This window comes from Macrosteles quadrilineatus, unplaced genomic scaffold (genome assembly GCF_028750875.1).
Source record: "Macrosteles quadrilineatus isolate MER2022 unplaced genomic scaffold, UCM_ALF_1.0 Scaffold_3__2_contigs__length_128488019, whole genome shotgun sequence".
Classification (NCBI taxonomy): domain Eukaryota; kingdom Metazoa; phylum Arthropoda; class Insecta; order Hemiptera; family Cicadellidae; genus Macrosteles; species Macrosteles quadrilineatus.
Window position 1 is genome coordinate 23,875,823 of NW_026542596.1, and position 19,166 is coordinate 23,894,988.

General features: G+C 31.7%; 2 protein-coding genes across 2 annotated transcripts in view; both read right to left on the minus strand.

The window, feature by feature from the left end:
- The window catches only part of LOC128990836 (synaptotagmin-5), a 233,353-nt gene that overhangs the window by 148,306 nt on the left and 65,881 nt on the right, over positions 1–19,166 (minus strand). The window lies entirely within an intron of this gene.
- On the minus strand, positions 15,188–15,673 carry LOC128989046 (uncharacterized). Its single transcript, XM_054410903.1, has one exon. It carries the CDS (start codon positions 15,671–15,673, stop codon positions 15,188–15,190), a length of 486 nt encoding a protein of 161 aa, XP_054266878.1.

Sequence of the window (19,166 nt, forward strand, 5' to 3'; positions counted from 1 at the left end):
ATGTTTTGGGAAGGTTAAAAACAGTCCAGATTAAAAAATACACCACTCAAGGCTGCCAATATTTATTTTGTTCTTTTGGAACACAATCTATGAACGTAATTTTAATTTACCTACCACCATAATGGCCATATATGGCCTTATTGTGATAATTTTTGGCAAACTTTAAACGCGATTTTGAGGGTGAAAACGGCGTTTCCCCCAAAAGTGTTAAATGTAAAAGGTGCTCAAAATAGTCTAATTTAGGTAAATAAAGTAAAAAAAAGTCAAAATAACATAAGTAGTAAAAACTCAGTTTTACCCTTTTATTTTCACTGAATAATTATGAATTTATTTGTCTCTAGTTTGGTTTTAGTATGCTTACTTGCTAAGCAGAGTATAAAACTGATTTTTCTGTTCAGTCTGAAGGCAAACCCCCTTCTTACTTCTTTTAAAGTCACCAAAAGTACAAATACTAAATCACAGGGCGTATTAGGACGTATTTAATAGGAGATATCACTTTTGGATACTAAAGGTTTTGTTGTTAAGATAGTTCATATGATATAAAAGATGCCATAGCTACAACAATTCGTCCAAAAAATCGTTCAATACAAGTTTGACTTGGTTAAAATGTTGCTATATTTGAAAAAATAAGTTACATTAGCAAACTATGTTGGTAGCTCAATTAAACTAAATTCATAAAAAAATTTTGTGACAACTTTATCATGGGGATTGAATACCTAGTTTTTGGTACATTGAATCAATGTATCAAGGTTATATACATTGTAGTTATCACTCACTAAAAGTATCTGTTGAATCAGATGTTATTCAGTACCAGACACATTGTGTAGCTTGATCCACAGAGTAAACAAGTCTCCAAAGAAGCGTCAAAATGCTAATATACTCTGTGTCGCAACAGTTGGACCTCTTTGTATTCATTGGATTGCTTTACTTCGCACAACCTGACTCAGGGCATTGTCTGAGACAACCACCGTACTAACGGTTTCTTAAAATAAATGTAACTTTAGACGAAGCCAATTGTAACTAATAATAGTTAGGTGATGAGTATGATGGTTGATGTATTAGGCCTACTCTTGAAACTTAATAATAAATATAGTTTAGCACTCATTTTGGAAATTTAATTAGTGTAGAGTTTTTACTGTGGATAGAAGACTTTCTAAACCAAAGTTAAAGTTGTAGCCAGTTGTGCTGTTAAAAACAACGCAGGCCTAAAGCATTGAGCAAATGACAGATTGCACTGATGTGAATACTTTTGTTTTGTCGAATATGTCACATCGTTTACAAATCCAAACCAAAAGATCAACTTAGCTGTGACCGTTTGTATTTAATCACTTATCTCAGTTACACAAGCTAAGGAAGAAATCAAATTTCTTACTGTAGCTCACTCTAATGATCCCATTAAAAAATATTTTGATAAACAAAAATTGGGAATGTAAAAAGGAAAAAATAGGTCGATTGTCAATCCCGTTGTCATTATGAACCTGTTCATGCAATTGTCGTTAACACTCTGAAATAACACATTTGAAATACATTTAAGAAGTTTTTTTTTACAGTTAATTTTTTACACATGTTACAATGGAAAATTGGACCAAGTTTGCAAAAATAATTGATAATTCTATCAGTTTTGAAGGACATTTTTGTAATTTCTATACTTATTTATCGAAGCTTAACCCGTTGCAGAGCAAGGGTATTTGAACTAGAACGGAATAGTTTTTTCACAGTACTTATACTTGTCAAAATATACAATTTACGTTGCATTAACGATAAAACGTATTAATGACTATACGTCTGTATTTAAGAGCTAAGTATCCACTTATATTGGACCTCAAGGAGCGTATCGTTCAACAATAAATGTTTTCTGTAAAATCAAATTCAACTTACAAAAGTTATTTTTAAAGTACAACATGCACTGAAACACGGGTTCAGATTAGCTTCCATCCCGGAAGAACAGTGATAAGTTTAAGAAAAAGTAGATTGCCTGACAAAAGTAATTCAATTTAAACTTCCTCAGTGTAATTTAGGTAGGAAAGTTCACACTCCAATTCGTGCTTCAATCTAACGTGTACAAATCCTAACCAAAGTATTTGTTAGTTAGTTATTGTTGACCTCAATAAATGTATCTGAATGTCCTGTTGATTTTGAATTCTTTGCATCAAGTAATCATATTATTTGAACATCCATTTTATAGTATCTAGACTCTAGAATGATTTAAAGGACTCTCTAGTCCAGATTATCATCAAATTTCTACTGAATAGTTTCGTTGCAAGTGCCTCATTGTCATAGCTTGGGTAATTTGTAAAAAATCCTTTAATTTAATACAACAAAATACGAACACGAAGATCGATCGGGCCCTGTGACGACAGTAGACTTTCTTAAGTCATGAACAAATTATGAATGGCATAAACAATAGTTTACTTAATGCATTTATGGTATTTTAAGATAAATGACATAGCCAGGCAATTAAACAATAAGAAGCTCCTATTGCACTGCAACGCAAACAATGGGACAATAGTGCTTGATTAAAAGGTCCCTGAACGGTCGTAAGCTATAAGCTGAACGGAACTACAGCTGCAGCAATCATAACACAGATTTAAACGAACGTTGTTCTTAACAGTTGATGTTTTTTAATTCTAACCAATACTCTTATATGAGCAATTTTAATTGTATGTATGATTGCTAAAAGGTCTCGAAAAAACGGCTCCGACGATTTTCTTCAAATGTTGTGAACAATTTATTTCTGGACTAAAACCGTGATTGATGACAGCCACTACCTCAGGAGATTTCGTATTTCACTACAAAACTCATTTGAAAATTTAACATTGGTCTTTGGGTTGTCAAATAACTATGTTGGATGAATAAAATGTCAAGGAAAACGAAAACAAATTACTTGTAACACGTGTTTATAACAAGCCAATCACAGTATACTAGCAAATAACAGTATACAGTACAAGAATAAAACGTCAGATGTTAATATTAAGCAAAGATTACACTGATGATAATCGCTATACAGTAAGGGAAAATAGTTTCGATCAAATACTGATTATTTTACTTGTCTTTCTCCTACCAAAACTTAATCCACGAAGAAGCCTGTCGAGGGGATTGTTAGCACTTTGGCTTAGCAGTAAAATATTCAATAATATTAAATTAGAATTAAAAAAATCAATCAGCTGTTTAAATCCAAGCAACCTGTCAAAACAATGTTTATGCAAGTATAGGCTATTATAAACGATTGATTTTTACCACTGACTGTAAAATTAATTAATGTGTTGCGGATTGCCAGATTAAAATTTCCATCACAATTAATTGATATTCCACTGAAACCTAAATAATATAAGCCTTAGTTAAATAATATAAGCGTTTTAGTTGTAAATAAAACGTTAGTTTCCTTTAATATTGCTTTTACAATCGAAACAAACTATACCATGGCTCAGTCTCCCGGTACTAGAGTAATAACATGTCATATTTTCATTAAACATGTTCATTACACGTGTAAAGTATTGAGTTCTCATTATTTTAAAAGCAAAGCTTTGGTTTAGAATGTAAAGGAGTTTGTGAAGGAATATTCAGAGAAACGGAAATTTATTAACTCATACATGCATGAAAGTCGTGAAATTTTCAATTAATCATTCTTAGTTATTAGAGCTAAAGCTTAACCTTTATGTTACAGCAGTATTATAAGGTTAAGCCACAACCGAATATCCGATATATCTTTCAGTGTATGCTAAAATCTATTAATAATATATTTAAATAACCACAAACAATTTCTATAAAAATGTATTATTGAAGACAGTCGACTAAAGGTCGTGAGTTAAAAAGGTAATCTATTTTAATACATTAAGCTTAGTTCAAGGGTTTTAAAGATTTGTTCAAATATATTTTTAAGGAAAATAAAACTTTACTTAACTTTACTCAAAGTATTGTACGCTTACAGTACTAAAATAAATTGCAATTTGTTCAAGAGAATCATTTATTAATAACCTTGCTGTTGAAAGTGGATTTGTTTAAACATAAAAAGTTTAACATGAATTTTGACAATTATAAACTATACATTTTATGTAGCCCGGTTTCATTCTAAACTATTCAATACAATTTCAATACTACACCACTGCTGAAAATAGTAGGCTGATAAAAGTTCAGAAGAGTTGTAACTTTGGAGACGATCTTAACAATAGTATTCTAGCCCCTTCAATGCTGTAGATGTGATTCAGATACTGAATCAGCTTTACATATCTCGCCAATGAAGGCGACGTACCTTGAACTGATTTATAAATTTGAATCGGTAAATGTAAAACCCACTCTTACAAAACCATAAGAATGAACATTAACACGGTAAAAGAAACCAGAAGGCAATTCATTAAGAAATTATGATTAAATGTTATAAAACCAATGTTTTGGTTGTAATTAATTTCAGGAGGATTTCTTGTCTGTTATCGAAGCAATCTAACTAATGCTCATCCAATAACATCAACTGAGAGCAACTTGTGACCCAAATGCTCCGAAAAAACGTTGACTTGAAGAAACATCAATTTGTAATATGAAAAAGCCAAATAGACGCAATATATGATCAATAAGAAATTAATTTATAAGATCAGCGCGAGACTTATATATTTGTGAAGGCCTCCGTTTGAATACAGCCAAACGCCAATGACTTATAGCTATGAGATATAACAGGTTTACCAAATTTCCATGGGAAATTTACAACGTAAATTCTCCACATGACATTATTTACCTATATACACAAGTTTCAATTAATTTAACCACATCTACCTAGTTATTACGATTTCAAACTTCAATTTTTGACGATTTACTTTTTTGAGTCAATGCTAGTAAAATTGTAATTACACTTTTGCTAAATCTAGGTAAAACAATATAAGCCCCCAAACACGTCTCGTAAAAGTAGGTTTCGAGGTTACACTACGATGTACTACTGTATAGAGTTAATTGCATTAAAATGCAACGTGGACTCTGCCACTAGATTATGAGAGGTGTTTACGTTAAGCATAATTAAACGAGAAGTGTGAACGACCTTCCTTGGCACAGTCATATAGTTCCACTTATAAAAGGAACGTACATTAAATTTGTTTATACTTCACAAGGAATATTATTAGTTTGTACAAACAAGCCAAGATAAGTAACCACCTTGCCAGCTACAGATTCTCAAACCCTTTTTTAGTTCAAGGCATAGTTTCACTCAGTAAAGGAATGTAAATCAAATAGAATATTTCGTACCTAGGGCCGAAAATGAGGTTTTGCCGGCTCGAGATAGTTTTTAAGTTCGAGACGAAGTCGAGAACTTAAATAGATCGGGAGCTGCAAAACCATTTCGGTCCGTGGTACGAACGCTATTTTTCACCAGACTATACCCTATTACCACTATTCACCACTATAATAATGCACACTGATAGTCAACACAACTACAACTTTAAGGTTGTGTAAAGAAATAATTTGAGGAATCAGCAAAAATAAAAATAAATAGTTCCTAGGCAACGGTGACAAACACAATTCTATTGCAATGCTATGGATTTTGATTGTGTATTTAAAATGCATTCATGTTTTAAGTAAGTAAGCGGACAGCTGATTTTGCGGCCCCGGCCTGTAAAAACCTGCTCGGTCCCCAAATTACGATGACAGCTGGCATGGCCAGCAAAACGTAACTTTCAGCCACCAATTAACGTATTATATGTAATATGTAACGTATATGTAATACAGCCAAAAACATCATAGTGTGGTGAAAACACATTACTCTACACAAACAATATGATAAGTTCATATAACCAAGCCAAGATAAGGAAAATGCTTGGTGCTTTTCTACTGGAACTAAAACTAAGTTGCTTAGATTCTGTCAGGTTTATGTTTATTCATTTATGTTTGGATTTAATTGGAAGATGAAGTTAAAATCACACAAAACAAAACGAAGTTTATTACTAAGAGTGTCAATTAAAACAACAACAGTAGTGGTAAAGACTCTACTTAAACATTAATACTTTAAATTCAAGAATTTAATTTGATTTACTGAATAGGTAGAATTTTCTATAAAATGAACACCCGTTACAAGACGAGACTAGCCACACTAACTTTATATTGAGATTCAGCGCTGTAAGATGGTAATGCAGTCTTTGTTGGCGTGGTCGAAACTCCTTTATATTCATTAGGCAGATCAAAACAGACCGGTCCTTTACTCCTTACTGAATATCCAGAGGGAAATCTCGCTAGTAGAATATTACCTGTTTTGGAAATTATATTCATAATTTGATACTCTCTCTACCTTTGCACTTTGTAAAATTGTGGAACAATCACTAAATACGAATTTGAAAAAAATTACATTTGGTTAAATACTCGTTTAAGAGAACATTACGCTTTTTAGTCCTAAAATGTATAAGAATAAAAAAAAAATACTATTTATGTAGACTAACAGTTAATCATTATTATGCTCTTATACGTAATCGAAAATTTAATTTTTAGCAATAAATTGAATACGGCAGCATTATACTCTAATTGTTTTATGTTTGGTCTTTGGATTTTAGAAACTGTCAGTTGAAAGCTATTAATTTGTGTAGCTTTTTCTTTCAAAAACTTGTATGTAGGCCTAATTTAATAATACATTTTTTGGTTCCCGATTCAACTATTTTAGTAAATATCTAATTTAAACTCCTTATCTATCTGGTTGTGTCCGTCAAATTTATGACATATTTTGTAAACCAGTTAAATCGTCATCGGAAACCTAAACTCAGAACATGCATTAGTTGAAATGATGCACGATAAGACATAGTCTTGGCATATTGTTTATGGAGAATGTTATCGGCAAGTTCATGCATGAGGCAGGCTCACATTAGTATCATGTGACTTACTCTCGCCCAAATAATGATGGGTCAGATTACATGAGGAAAATTTGTCCTTATCTACTGTTCCGTTGGGGCAAACTAGGGTAACTAATGGTGTTGATAAAATTACATTAAATTAACATTTTAGTTTTGTTGAACAAATAATTAATGGAATTTTGTTTCTCACACCTATCAAAAAGGTAGTACACATATCCATATAGCAGATCATGAAATTAGCAAAATCAGATGTATTTACATACTAAATAACAACTCTCTTATAATGCATTCTTCTAACATGAAGTACCTATGTTAATATTCTTTTATATGTTAATTCTTTCAACTTGAATACAGTACAAACATTTCTGGCTCTTCAAATAAAATTATTCAGGTTAGAAACAGTCATGAGTGTAGTAATTCTTTTGATTAAATTTAATGTTGCAACTTAAATAAGAGATGAATAGTTGTTTTAAAAACGTATTTCGGAAAATGTGTAGAGTTGTTTACTTGAACAACAACAATGGCATTGGTGGGGCCTCTTGTATGGCACAGTTCCAAATTGAGTGTTTATTTTATCTGTCACTAGGGGAAGTGTTTTTGCGTCTATTGTTTCTACAATATAGTAGCCAGTCACATTAATAATACTGAAAATGTATATATATATATATATATATATATGAAAAATATAATAATAGGGCTACTATATATAAATTAAGATTAAACATTAATAAATAATTTTACTTGGGTACTAAGTTTATTAATGTTTAATCTTAATTTATATATATACGCGCGCGTGTGTGTGTGTGTGTTCATCCACACGATAACTTGAGTATTTAGTCCAATTTTGATAAAATTTGGCTCGAAGGTGTAAGGCGGGATAAACTTGAATGAGTTCGCGAACCAGCATGATCGGACTATGGGAACGGAGGTTTATGGGGTAAAAATAGGGTTTTCCCATCTTTGACCCTAAAAACACAACATTTCACAACTTCTTTCAAAACCATTTTGTAGAGCTTAAAAAAACAAATAATTTAGGATATTGAAGCGTTATTATGCACCTAACTGTTTTTTTTTTAACTCCTATGTTATTCTTATGGAGAATAAGTCAACTGTTGTAGTTTGCTTGTTTATGAATATATTATTTTGATCAAATTTGGAAAATACATTAATTTATTACTAAACTACAGCACCTTTTAAAATTTTACATAAAAAATCTTTTTTACTCTCCCTGTTGCAGCAAACCTAACTACTAGTTAAACTAATTCTGTTTAAATAGGGAATAAATGTGATATTTTTAAGGAGACATTTTAGTGTAAATCCAATCAGGCAAATGGAAATTCGCTAAGTCTGCAGGTTTGCTGCGGCGGGGGTATTTATTATTTGTACAACCATAATCTGCACAAAAATCCAATATTAAAATTAATTATAATAGCCTAAATATCTAGAATGTGTTTATATACGTATAAACAGCCTAAATTAACGATTTTTGTTGGGAATGATTTAGTTTTACTGTATACACATTTATAAATAAAGGTATACTAAATATTACTTTACATTTACTACTACGTTCCTGTAAGTTATTCTTGAAATGTTAAGTTATAAATTATTTGTTGATAACCACATTATAAGTATATGAATTAACACAAATAACAGAAAAATAACATAAATATGTTGGATTTATTTCTGCATATAATTAATGCATATTGAGAGAATTTACTAACTCACTTCAGTATATCGTTGCTTTCCATATACGAGTAGATATTCATAACTCATACCATATCTCCATGTACGGCGAGGTGGCTGGATAACATGGTTATGTGTTATTGATACAGGCCCTGTGAGATAACAACTCCCACGCGAGATCGGTTTGATCATACATCATGTATTCGTGATACTGTTCTTACTTTTTATTCATGTTTTGTCTAAAAACGCATTCTGAATACCACGTGTATAAATGTCATTAAATTATGGATACATTTAATTCTTTGACTGTTGTACAATAAAGTAAAGTATAGAAAAACAAAAATAAGCTATAGTAATAAAGTGGGTTGAATTAAAAAAGGGTGAAAAAGAATAGACGTATTATTTTTAACTAAAACCATTGACGATTATTCAAAGCTAAAACATAGTTAGAAACCAACAATGTGAGATACCAACATTTACATCCTGAACAGTATATCGCTTTATAGTTTTGCTTTGGGTACACATTTTTATAAACTAGCTGAATTGTCATGATAAATACAAAGGTATACGGTGTTACCTTGACCTAGACAAAGACAGTGACCAATGCTCATAATCGTAAACCAATTTAGATAGTGAGTAGTTATGGTTTACACACGTGACTAGTTTACATCACTGTTATGATTTACAACCAATCCATTACATCAAATACTGGATACAGTGTATGATCCAAGTGATTTATTGTAGGGATCTATAGCAGTGATCTACTTCCTGTATGTTTACATTACTAGTTTATGGCTATAATAACTTTTGGTACAACCGGAAAAATATGACAAATCATTCTATTATTGTACTAGCCTAACCCTTGTTTTGCTTGACAAGTTCCATGGAAATTCCTGAGTACTAGACAAAGGTGGTCACCTCAATAACGAAATTAAAATAATATAACTGTTCATGTTTCTAGTACTTGTAAACGCATGGACTACGTCTGTTCAAAAGCTTTACATTGAGGCGATTTATCACATCACACCGACACTACAAACAATTCATAGCTTTGTTAAATGTACTTTTTTGCCATTTTTAAATGGTTTAATGTTTATTATAGTAGACTATTATATTTTATTACATAGTAGGTGTAGTTGATGTTCTGCATGACAACTAACTTTTAAAATCCATACTTATTTGCATAAAGATAGCTCAATGATAAATCATTAGTGATTTGCATGTAACCATTTTCGGAGGGTAAATGAATTAGTTGAATGTGGGTATTTTTTCAAACGTAATACAAATTGAAAACATACACGTCTCGTTTTTCCTGGTATAAACTGTATCATATAAACCCTGTTCTAGCAAATGCGGAAACATTTAAATACAAATCCCCTATCGGTTTTCTCCAGTCTGTGCATGGAATAACAATTGCTAAAGATCAAAGAACTTCCTGTCTCTGTCCCAATAGGTTTCTATACTATTTATCAGGAAGCAGGAAATTTTCTTTTCGATCTTTCAGGGTATACTTTTGTTTCGTTCTAATTAAAAAACACAGTAAAAAATTAAGTTAAAAAGCGTCGAAACTATATGTAATCAACAACTATTTGGATCTCCACGAAACCTTAATAATAGTATATCATTGTATGTTCAATGAGTTTATTGGGTGGGATATAAAATAATCGAACAGCTAAATAATCAACGGTTTGCTATCAATTACAAATTAGCTAAGTGACTGATAAAAATAATACTATTAGTAAAGATGTCGTTTCATTTCCTCAATAAGTGACATTTTTTTGGTGTTTTGAAAGGCAAATAAACCGTACCCTACCATAGACTCGAAATTATTACTCCAGCGTTGACTAAATGACGTCCTGACAACAATATATCCTTATATACAGGGTAAGTTTTAAATGAGTCCCCCCCTACTTTTTTCTACATAAGATATAAACTCCGGACCACGTCAGATCATTGTACAGTAGTAAGTGCTTCATTTCTACTGGGTATAAAGTTTTGGCCGCCATCTTGGATCTGCCATATCGGATACAAGGTTTTTTTTTCAAATGTAAAGGTAGGGTTGTGACCCATAATTTCAAACTAGAATGTTACGCTGATTACAATACCACAACTCGTTTAAAAAAAATCTTGATCCATTATAAAGTTATGAGAACTTTTTATAACCTTATTTTTAGCCCATTTTAACATTGTGCATTTACAAACTAAGACCATAATCTCAAAATAGTGTTAGATAAAGATACAGTTTTTTATATTGCTCGCCTTCAAATCCAAAGGTTGCTGATTCGATCTAAAGATGAGTAAAATTTTAGCAAACCCAGATGACATTTGTCATTGGGTTATCAATGTATGATTCCATCCAAAAGGTAGTCATTATATAGTAACCAGAAAGGTATTTGGGTAATTTCCTTACGAAAAAACGTCAAAAATGTCAGTTGGTATGAAACATAGATAAAAGTGTATGCAGTTAGCTTACGTAAGCTTTAGTAAGCTTATTTTTAATTACTATGCCCGTGTGTTCCCTGAACAAATGTTATACAACGTAGAAACCTTACATAGGTACACAATTATGTACTCATCTGCTTTCAAACAAACTATTCACTTAGATGCATCTTTAGGTCTTTCTAACGATAGGGATAAATTAGATTGGCGGTTTTTAGCTGCACAATTGGGAAATACATTTGCTATTTTTTAATACTTTCTTGAGCACCAGTAAAGGGAAAATAGTTAAAAATTATTAACTACATAAAGGTTTTGAACATTTCCTGTTATGATATTTCATATTAATGTATTTATTCAAAATAATACTGGTTGTTGTGACTTGCTTACTTGCAATACTTATATTATTCTGAAAAAGATCCTATAATGTAGAAATGATTATAACAATATTGATAAAGGTTTTCAAATATTCATCACTTAACTAATGAGATACAAAGAAATTAATTCGGAAAACACTATTTTGATTGCGGGTTTGACTTAATATTGATATACTATGTGAACTAGTTTTGACAGTATCATTTTATAAGTTGTAGACAGGAGCAATTGCAGGAGTTCAAACATAAATAATAATAGAATAAGAATAAGAATAAGAATGAATTTATTTTCTTGAAAGCAATGTTACAAAGTTATTGTACATGTTACCAATGTTACATAAATATTACAAAAGCGTAAATTATAAACATAGATACTGTTGTGTTTTCATTGTAAAATAAATCAAATTGATTAACTTCATACTAATTAATTAACCTAAAATTCATTTCTAGCTATTACATATTATATAAACTAAACAAAACATAAAATCATCATCTAGATATTATACAACAGTTATCGTCTCTCAAGAAAATTTAGGGCCTCCAAAGGCATTGCCTGTGTGGAGGTTCCTTATCTAATTATTTTGATAAAGGAATACGCAGGATAGTTTCTTAAGCTTTATTCCTGACCCACTTGTTGTTATAGTAAAAACATAACATAATCTTATCTCTGTTCACAACTGCTAGGATTCGTGTACATTAATTCGAATTCAAACATAAAGAAAATTATCATAAAATTATAGAATTAAATCATACATAAACTTTAACTATACATTCCAAATTATCAACTGTCAATAGCCAAGTCTTTAGTTTCTTTGAAAATCCACCTAAAGTTTTACAATTTATAATATTTTCAGGTAATTTACAAAAAAGCTTAGGACCTACAAAACAGTAACTATTAAGGAAAAAAGTTACATTAGGCCTAGGCACAAGTGCACGCTCAGGGTTCCTTAATCTTTCTTTATAAGTATTATTAAACTTCCTGAAATCTCCACTTAACTCATAAAACATTTTTAAGACTTTGTGTAAATACATACATTTTAAAGGGAGAATTTTTAAGTCTCAGAAAAGAGGCTGTGATGGTTCCATTTTGCTCTTTTTCTTAATTACCCTGATAAACTTTTTTTGTATTATGTAAATAGGTTTCAGTTTAGATTCAAAGGTACCACCCCAGCAAAAAAGTCCATAGTCTAATCTACTATTTACAAGTGCAAAGTATAAAAGTCTCAAAACATTTTCTGGACAAATGTCCTGTAAAAAATAAAAATATCTCAATGTACTGTTTAGTTTCCTTTTTAAAATATTTATGTGATTAACCCAGCTAACCTCTTGATCCAGGACTAAGCCTAGATACTTTATACTATTGGTTTGCTGAACTACAGCACACTTATCAGCACACTGAGTACCTGAGCACAAACATTTAGCGCAAGTGTAAATAATATCACCATCAAATCGCATTTCATTTCTTAGTGAAAAATTAATAAATTTGGTTTTTTCTGGACTTAAGCAACATGTTATTTTTGGTGAACCACCATTGAAGAGCTTTAAGATCTGAGGTCATTTTGTGTTTTATGTCAGTTAAGCTATCTCTGACATAGCAAAGGGCAGTGTCATCAGCGAAGGAGGTAATCTTCACATGCAATGTTGCATTACACAAGTCATTAATGTAAATTAAGAATAAAGTTGCACCCAAGACCGAACCCTGGGGCACCCCACTAGTAATGCAACCCAATTCACTTAGAGTATCATTAATTTTGACTAATTGTTTTCTGTTTTCCAAATAGCTTTCAAACCATTTTAATACATTCCCTCTTATTCCACTATAGTAAAGTTTTTCCAACATGATTTTATGGTCTACCGTGTCAAAAGCTTTCTTTATATCTAAAAAGACGCCACTAACCTTCTTCCCCTCATTCAACCCATTGTAAACATTATCCATGAAATCTCTCAGTGCAGCTTGTGTTCCTAAACCCTCTCTGAAACCAAACTGATTTTTACTAAAATAATTTGTTTGTTCAAGAAAATTCACTAATATTTTCTTCATAATCTTTTCGTAGACCTTGGCAAAGGTAGGCAAAAGAGATATAGGTCTAAAATTGTTGCAATCATCAGGTGACCCACTTTTATGCAAAGGAATCACCACAGCCGTTTTCAATTGATCTGGGAAAATGCCCTTTTCGAAACTTAAGTTAACTAAATATAATAAAACATTTACTACCTTAGGATATATTATTTTTATGACAGCTGTACTTATGTTATCTATACCAGGTGACGTCCCATTATTCAGCGATCTAATAGCGCAATCTAAATCCTCTGCTATCACAGGATATAGAAATATAGACCTACAAGATTGTGTATTAGTGAAACATTTTTTAAAACTACAGTCATTAAAATAGTCTGGCTTATTTTTGTCTATATTTAAATTATCAACAACGGACAGGAAAAACTTGTTAAATTCATCGCATATTGTTTTGGTGTCATATACTATGCAATCATTTATGTTCAAACTCTTGATTTTACTTTTAACAACCTTTTGACCCGTTACATCATTAATAATTTTCCATGTACTCTTAGAATTACCATTACATTTTACAAATAGACCTTCGTAATAATTATTTTTCAATTTTCTAATTTCAACTTGCAATTTATTTCTATATTTTTTATAATAACGTTTTAATTTTTCATTATTTGGATGACTTTTAACCTTTTGATAGATTTTATTCTTTACTTTAATTTTCATACATATGAAATTATTTATCCATGGTTTTAGCTTTTGTATACAATTTTTATTTTTAGAATTCACAACTATTCTACTTTCTAAGATAATGCTCACAAGTTTATTTTGAAAAGTATCAAATGCAGTGGAAGGATTTTGATCTGAGTAAACATCCTGCCAATCTACATTATCAAGCTGAGTTAAGACTTTTCTGTAATCAGTTCTGTAAATTGGAGGATCCAAACAACGAGCTGATACTACTGTCTTATCATCAGCTACACTGATATCTATTACTATCATTGAGTGATCAGTAATATGTGCATGACTTATCTCTACATTAACTTTAGTCTTAATTTTGTTTCCTACCTTCATGAATACATGGTCTATTAATGTCGCAGTGTTATCTGTTATTCTCGTAGGTTCATGAAGTAGACATTCAAATCCATTCACAGAAAGAATCGTAATATAACTATCGTTTGTACTATTATTTTCTAACAAGTTGTAATTTATGTCTCCAACTAAAATGGCATTTTTATAACATTTAAAATTATTGTTGCTATTAAAACAAGCATTCAGTTCATTTACAAACAGATCTTTATGGTATCCATGTAATCGGTATACTGCCAACATACATAAAATCTGTGTATTAAATTTAAATTCTACTTTTAATATATCTGCCGACTGAAAATATACTGGATCACAACTAATCAACTCAATATCTGATTTTATATAAACAATAGTACCTCCAGCTCTATTCTCATCATTTGATTTGATATAACTATTATAGTTAGGAATTTCGTAGAAACATAGCTCACTCTTATCTATCCACACTTCAGTTAACACGATAAACTCAGGAAAAAGTTCCTTACTACTTAATTCAGATAACAACAAATTGCAGTTTTGCCTAATACTACGTATGTTCTGATGCACAATTAAGAAGTTATTATAACTTGCAACATTTAAATTTGATTCACAACAATTACTTATTTGGAAAAAATATATGAAGAATATACATGAATTATAATATGTGATACATTACAGATTTTACAGAAATACAAAAATAAATTTAAAGTTGGTTTATTAGTTGTACTTAGTTTGGGCTTTAGATATTACTTCAGTATTTACTACTGACATGTCTTTCAAAAGATGACTCGAGCTACAAATTACTACTTTAAGTCCTCTTCTGATGTAATTACCTTGACAGGAGCGTTTTCTTCCTTCCGCAGAAAAATCTTGCCGTTTCGCACCCACAGGAACTTGTAGTTCTTCTCCTTCTTGTACGTTCTCGCCAAGGTGTGCAACCTCCGCCGGGCTGGTGACAATGATTCATTGTTATAGATCGGCAAATCATCCGTCCTACCCATGTGTCTGGTTGAGAGTGTTCTTTTCACACGCCTTTTTCTTAAAAGTTCTTCCTTGTCAATCCGACGCACAAACTTGACAATGATTCCTGATTGAGTACTTCCACTTCCCCTAGGTCCTAGTCTGTGACAAGTGTCGACCATGGTATCAGTGATGTCCATGTCCATAGCCTTGCCGACTTCTTTCACAATAGTCAGTACATCCTCCGTAGGTGTACGAGGGATGCCCTGGATCTCCACACAATTAGACCTCGAGTACTGTTCACACTCCTCTACACGCTCTTCTAACATTTTTACTTTCTTCTTAAGCGCATTATTTTCAGCAGTGATACTTTCAATAATTTTATACAATTTTTCATTTTGATCATTTTGAGCTTTAAGAGCATTTGTGTTCTCTTGAAGCTGCTGATTCATGGATTCATATGCAGCATTAAAACTCATTTCCTGATTCTTTTGCATATCTCTTATCTCCGTAACTACATTCATAACATCATCTATGCTTAATTTACCTTCACAAGTCGCAGACTCTAACCTCATACTTTTTCTTTTTTCTTTAGCACATTTGTCACAACGCCACACAAGTCCATCCGCAGTGATACATTCAACTTCAGCTTTACTGAACTTCAAACAACTTGCGTGAAAATCACCATCACAATCTTGACACGACAACTTTAGCTGTTTAGCACTTATGTTTTTAACACAAATTCTACAATTAGCCATAACTGATAATATTATAGAAATATTTTAAATTTCATGAAACACGAATTTAACACTTAGTACACGAAACTATAACACAGGACATTGAAGCAGGATAAGAATTCCTAATCAGTGGGAGCACTAATTGATAACGATGTTTACTGTCCGAACGCTGACTCATAACTGATTTAATAATTGTTTTAATCTGCTAAGTAATTTCAGAGGAAGGCGTTTACAAAGTAACCCTACATCTTCGTTAGGCCTAAAGGTTGGTAGAAGAAGTTTAGTGGGACCTACATATACCAATCCCTTTAGACCTAGAAATACTATGGATACTTAATATTTTTTGTATAAATGGAAATGTAGATTTAGCTTCCAAGGTCATGACCTAAAATATTAAAACAATAAAATAACAAAGAATCTGTTTAGTTATCATTATGGTAGACGTAAAAGATAAAGGTAAAATTGGATGAAATGTTACTATGCTATGTTAGTATGCTGTATACTGTTACAATACCGAAATAAGTTTTACATCCGGGCGAACACAGAATGTTTAATATGTTTGGATTATAATTGAAGGCTATCATCTATCACATATAGTTACATTTTTCACTACTCTCGTTTTTTATATTTAATAATCAATCGTTATATAATATTTTTCAACTTTTCGTTCTCCTTATGTATATTTATATGAATTACCAATATGTTCAATTACTGAGATTGTTTATATTTTCATTATGCTTATTTCTGCCATTAAACAGTTCTACTATTTTCCAATCCGTTATTTTTTTCTTCTTTACCTATAATACAGCCCACGTATTATTAACATGGAGTTTATGATATTTACATATCAAGCTAAATATCAGTTATTTTAAGTTACTACGACTGTTGACATTAATATGAAACTACTATTTTGATGCTAGTTTTGTAAAGCTAGGATGTGTAATCTGAAGACGTCAGTCTGATTCCGGTTACCTCCCGCTATCTCCGCGTCCCGCCATCTCCGTGTACCGCTATCTCCGAATTTCAGAGTGACCCCTATAATCCTCGGTTACTTCCTGCGTTAAGACTTTCCGTCCAAACCTAACCTAACCTAACTTAACTTAACCTAACCTAACCTAACCTAACCTGACCTGACCTGACCTAACCTAACCTAACCCACGGGTTAAATTTTCATCAAATCTTCCATCCACGGGGCTTCGCAGCCGACAGCCGTGGATGCAATGACAGCTAACAACGCAGGCAGTGACTGGATTATAAGGGTCACTCAAGAATTCGGAGATGGCGGGACAGATTTGGGTTCGGAGATAGCGGAACGCGGAGATAGTGGGAGCACACGTCTGATTCCTGCTTGCACACTCTGATTAGAATGCTAATCTCTACTACTAATACTAAAAAGGATTTTAGGATTTCCTAATACTAAAAATAAGCTCAGTTACCTGTTGGCCGAGCTTTTCTTGGGGTACACAACAGAAATAGGTACACAATCAAAATAATAATAATTCACCCTCCACAGCAAACCTGCACACTAAGCGAATTTCCAATTGCCTGATTGGATTTACACTAAAATGTCTCCTAAAAAAAAAACACTTTTATTCTCCATTTAAATATCATTAATTTAACAAGTACTCTTGGTGTGCTGCAAAAGGGAGAGTAAAAAATGTTTTTTGTAAAATATTAATTTACATGTTAAGTGTTAGTATAAAATAAATGCATTTTCCAAATGTGTTCAAAATATACTCATAAATAAACAAACATCAACAGTTTACTTATTATCCATAAGAATAACATAGGAATTTAAATTTCAAATTCTTTTTGGAATTTTTCGGTAACCATTAGGCGCATGATAACGAAATTAAATTACTTGGTATTAAATTTTTTTTTAGATGTACAAAATTGTTTGAAAAAATTTCAAAATTTTATGTTTTTGGGTAAAAATTTGAAAACCGAATTTTTACCCAATAAAAACGCCCATAACCCCCGTTCCCATAGTCCGATCATTCTGGTTCGCGAACTCGAACGAATAAATTTAGGTTTACACGTTTATACCAAATTTCATCACGATCAGATCTTTTTTGCTCGACCAAAAATTCGGATCGTTCTAACGGCCACACATATATAATTGAACGGTTGGTGTTTTTGGCCTCTAGGGACCTCAACACGAAAAAGTAAATCGGTCCCGGATCCTTGTCTACCATGGGTACTACGGTAATAGCTTATTCCCTATATTGGAAATTTGCTAAAAGGAGTGTGATTGTTTGTCATATTGGCTTTTAAATAATAATAATAATTTCAATTTTAGTACTTAACTAACACTAACTTTCTTTATTTAACGAACAAGTTATATAAGCAAAATAAAAAAAATACAATTTCGAAAAAAGAAAATAGTGTCTAAGAAAACCACTTGACAGAATAAGGAAGACACAAAGACAGTTTGATCTGTTTTACAAGCACTTAAACAAACCCATCGCTTAGATCAACCTTTCACATTGTGGATTTTAGCCCTTGTGATCAGAAAATAGAGACGCTGTTGGGACCCTTCAGTTTATAACGCTTCCGCATATGTTAAACTTATTATTTGTTTGAAATTCATTGTTGGTAATGGTAAGTTAATGTTGTTCAAAGGTTTATTGCGGACATTTTCCATCACGAAAAGTTTTTTTTTACAAAAGTTAATTTTTTTGACTAATAATGGTTAAAAACGTACCTTGTCAGACAATCCTTGACATGTTTTTTGTAGTGTCGAAAATAAACTTGCTACCTGTTTCGGTGGTTATTAAATTCCACCATCGTCAGGCAAACAAAAGGATCCATTTCTTGAGGTGTCGTCAGAGTTTTTAACCATTATTAGTCATATTACGCAATCCTGGGGCTATAAAAATGAATTATACGTTTTTTTCACCTGAAGACGGGATCAGATTCCAGATCTCGAAACGTTGTGTATTGTTTTTTACCATCGTGATGGAAAATGTCCGCGATACACCTTTGAACAACACTTAAACTTATTATTAGTAAATGTTATTGATATAAAAGTAGCTTAAATTTTGTGATTATGTTGGAAATGATATATGCTTGTCCTAAAACCTAG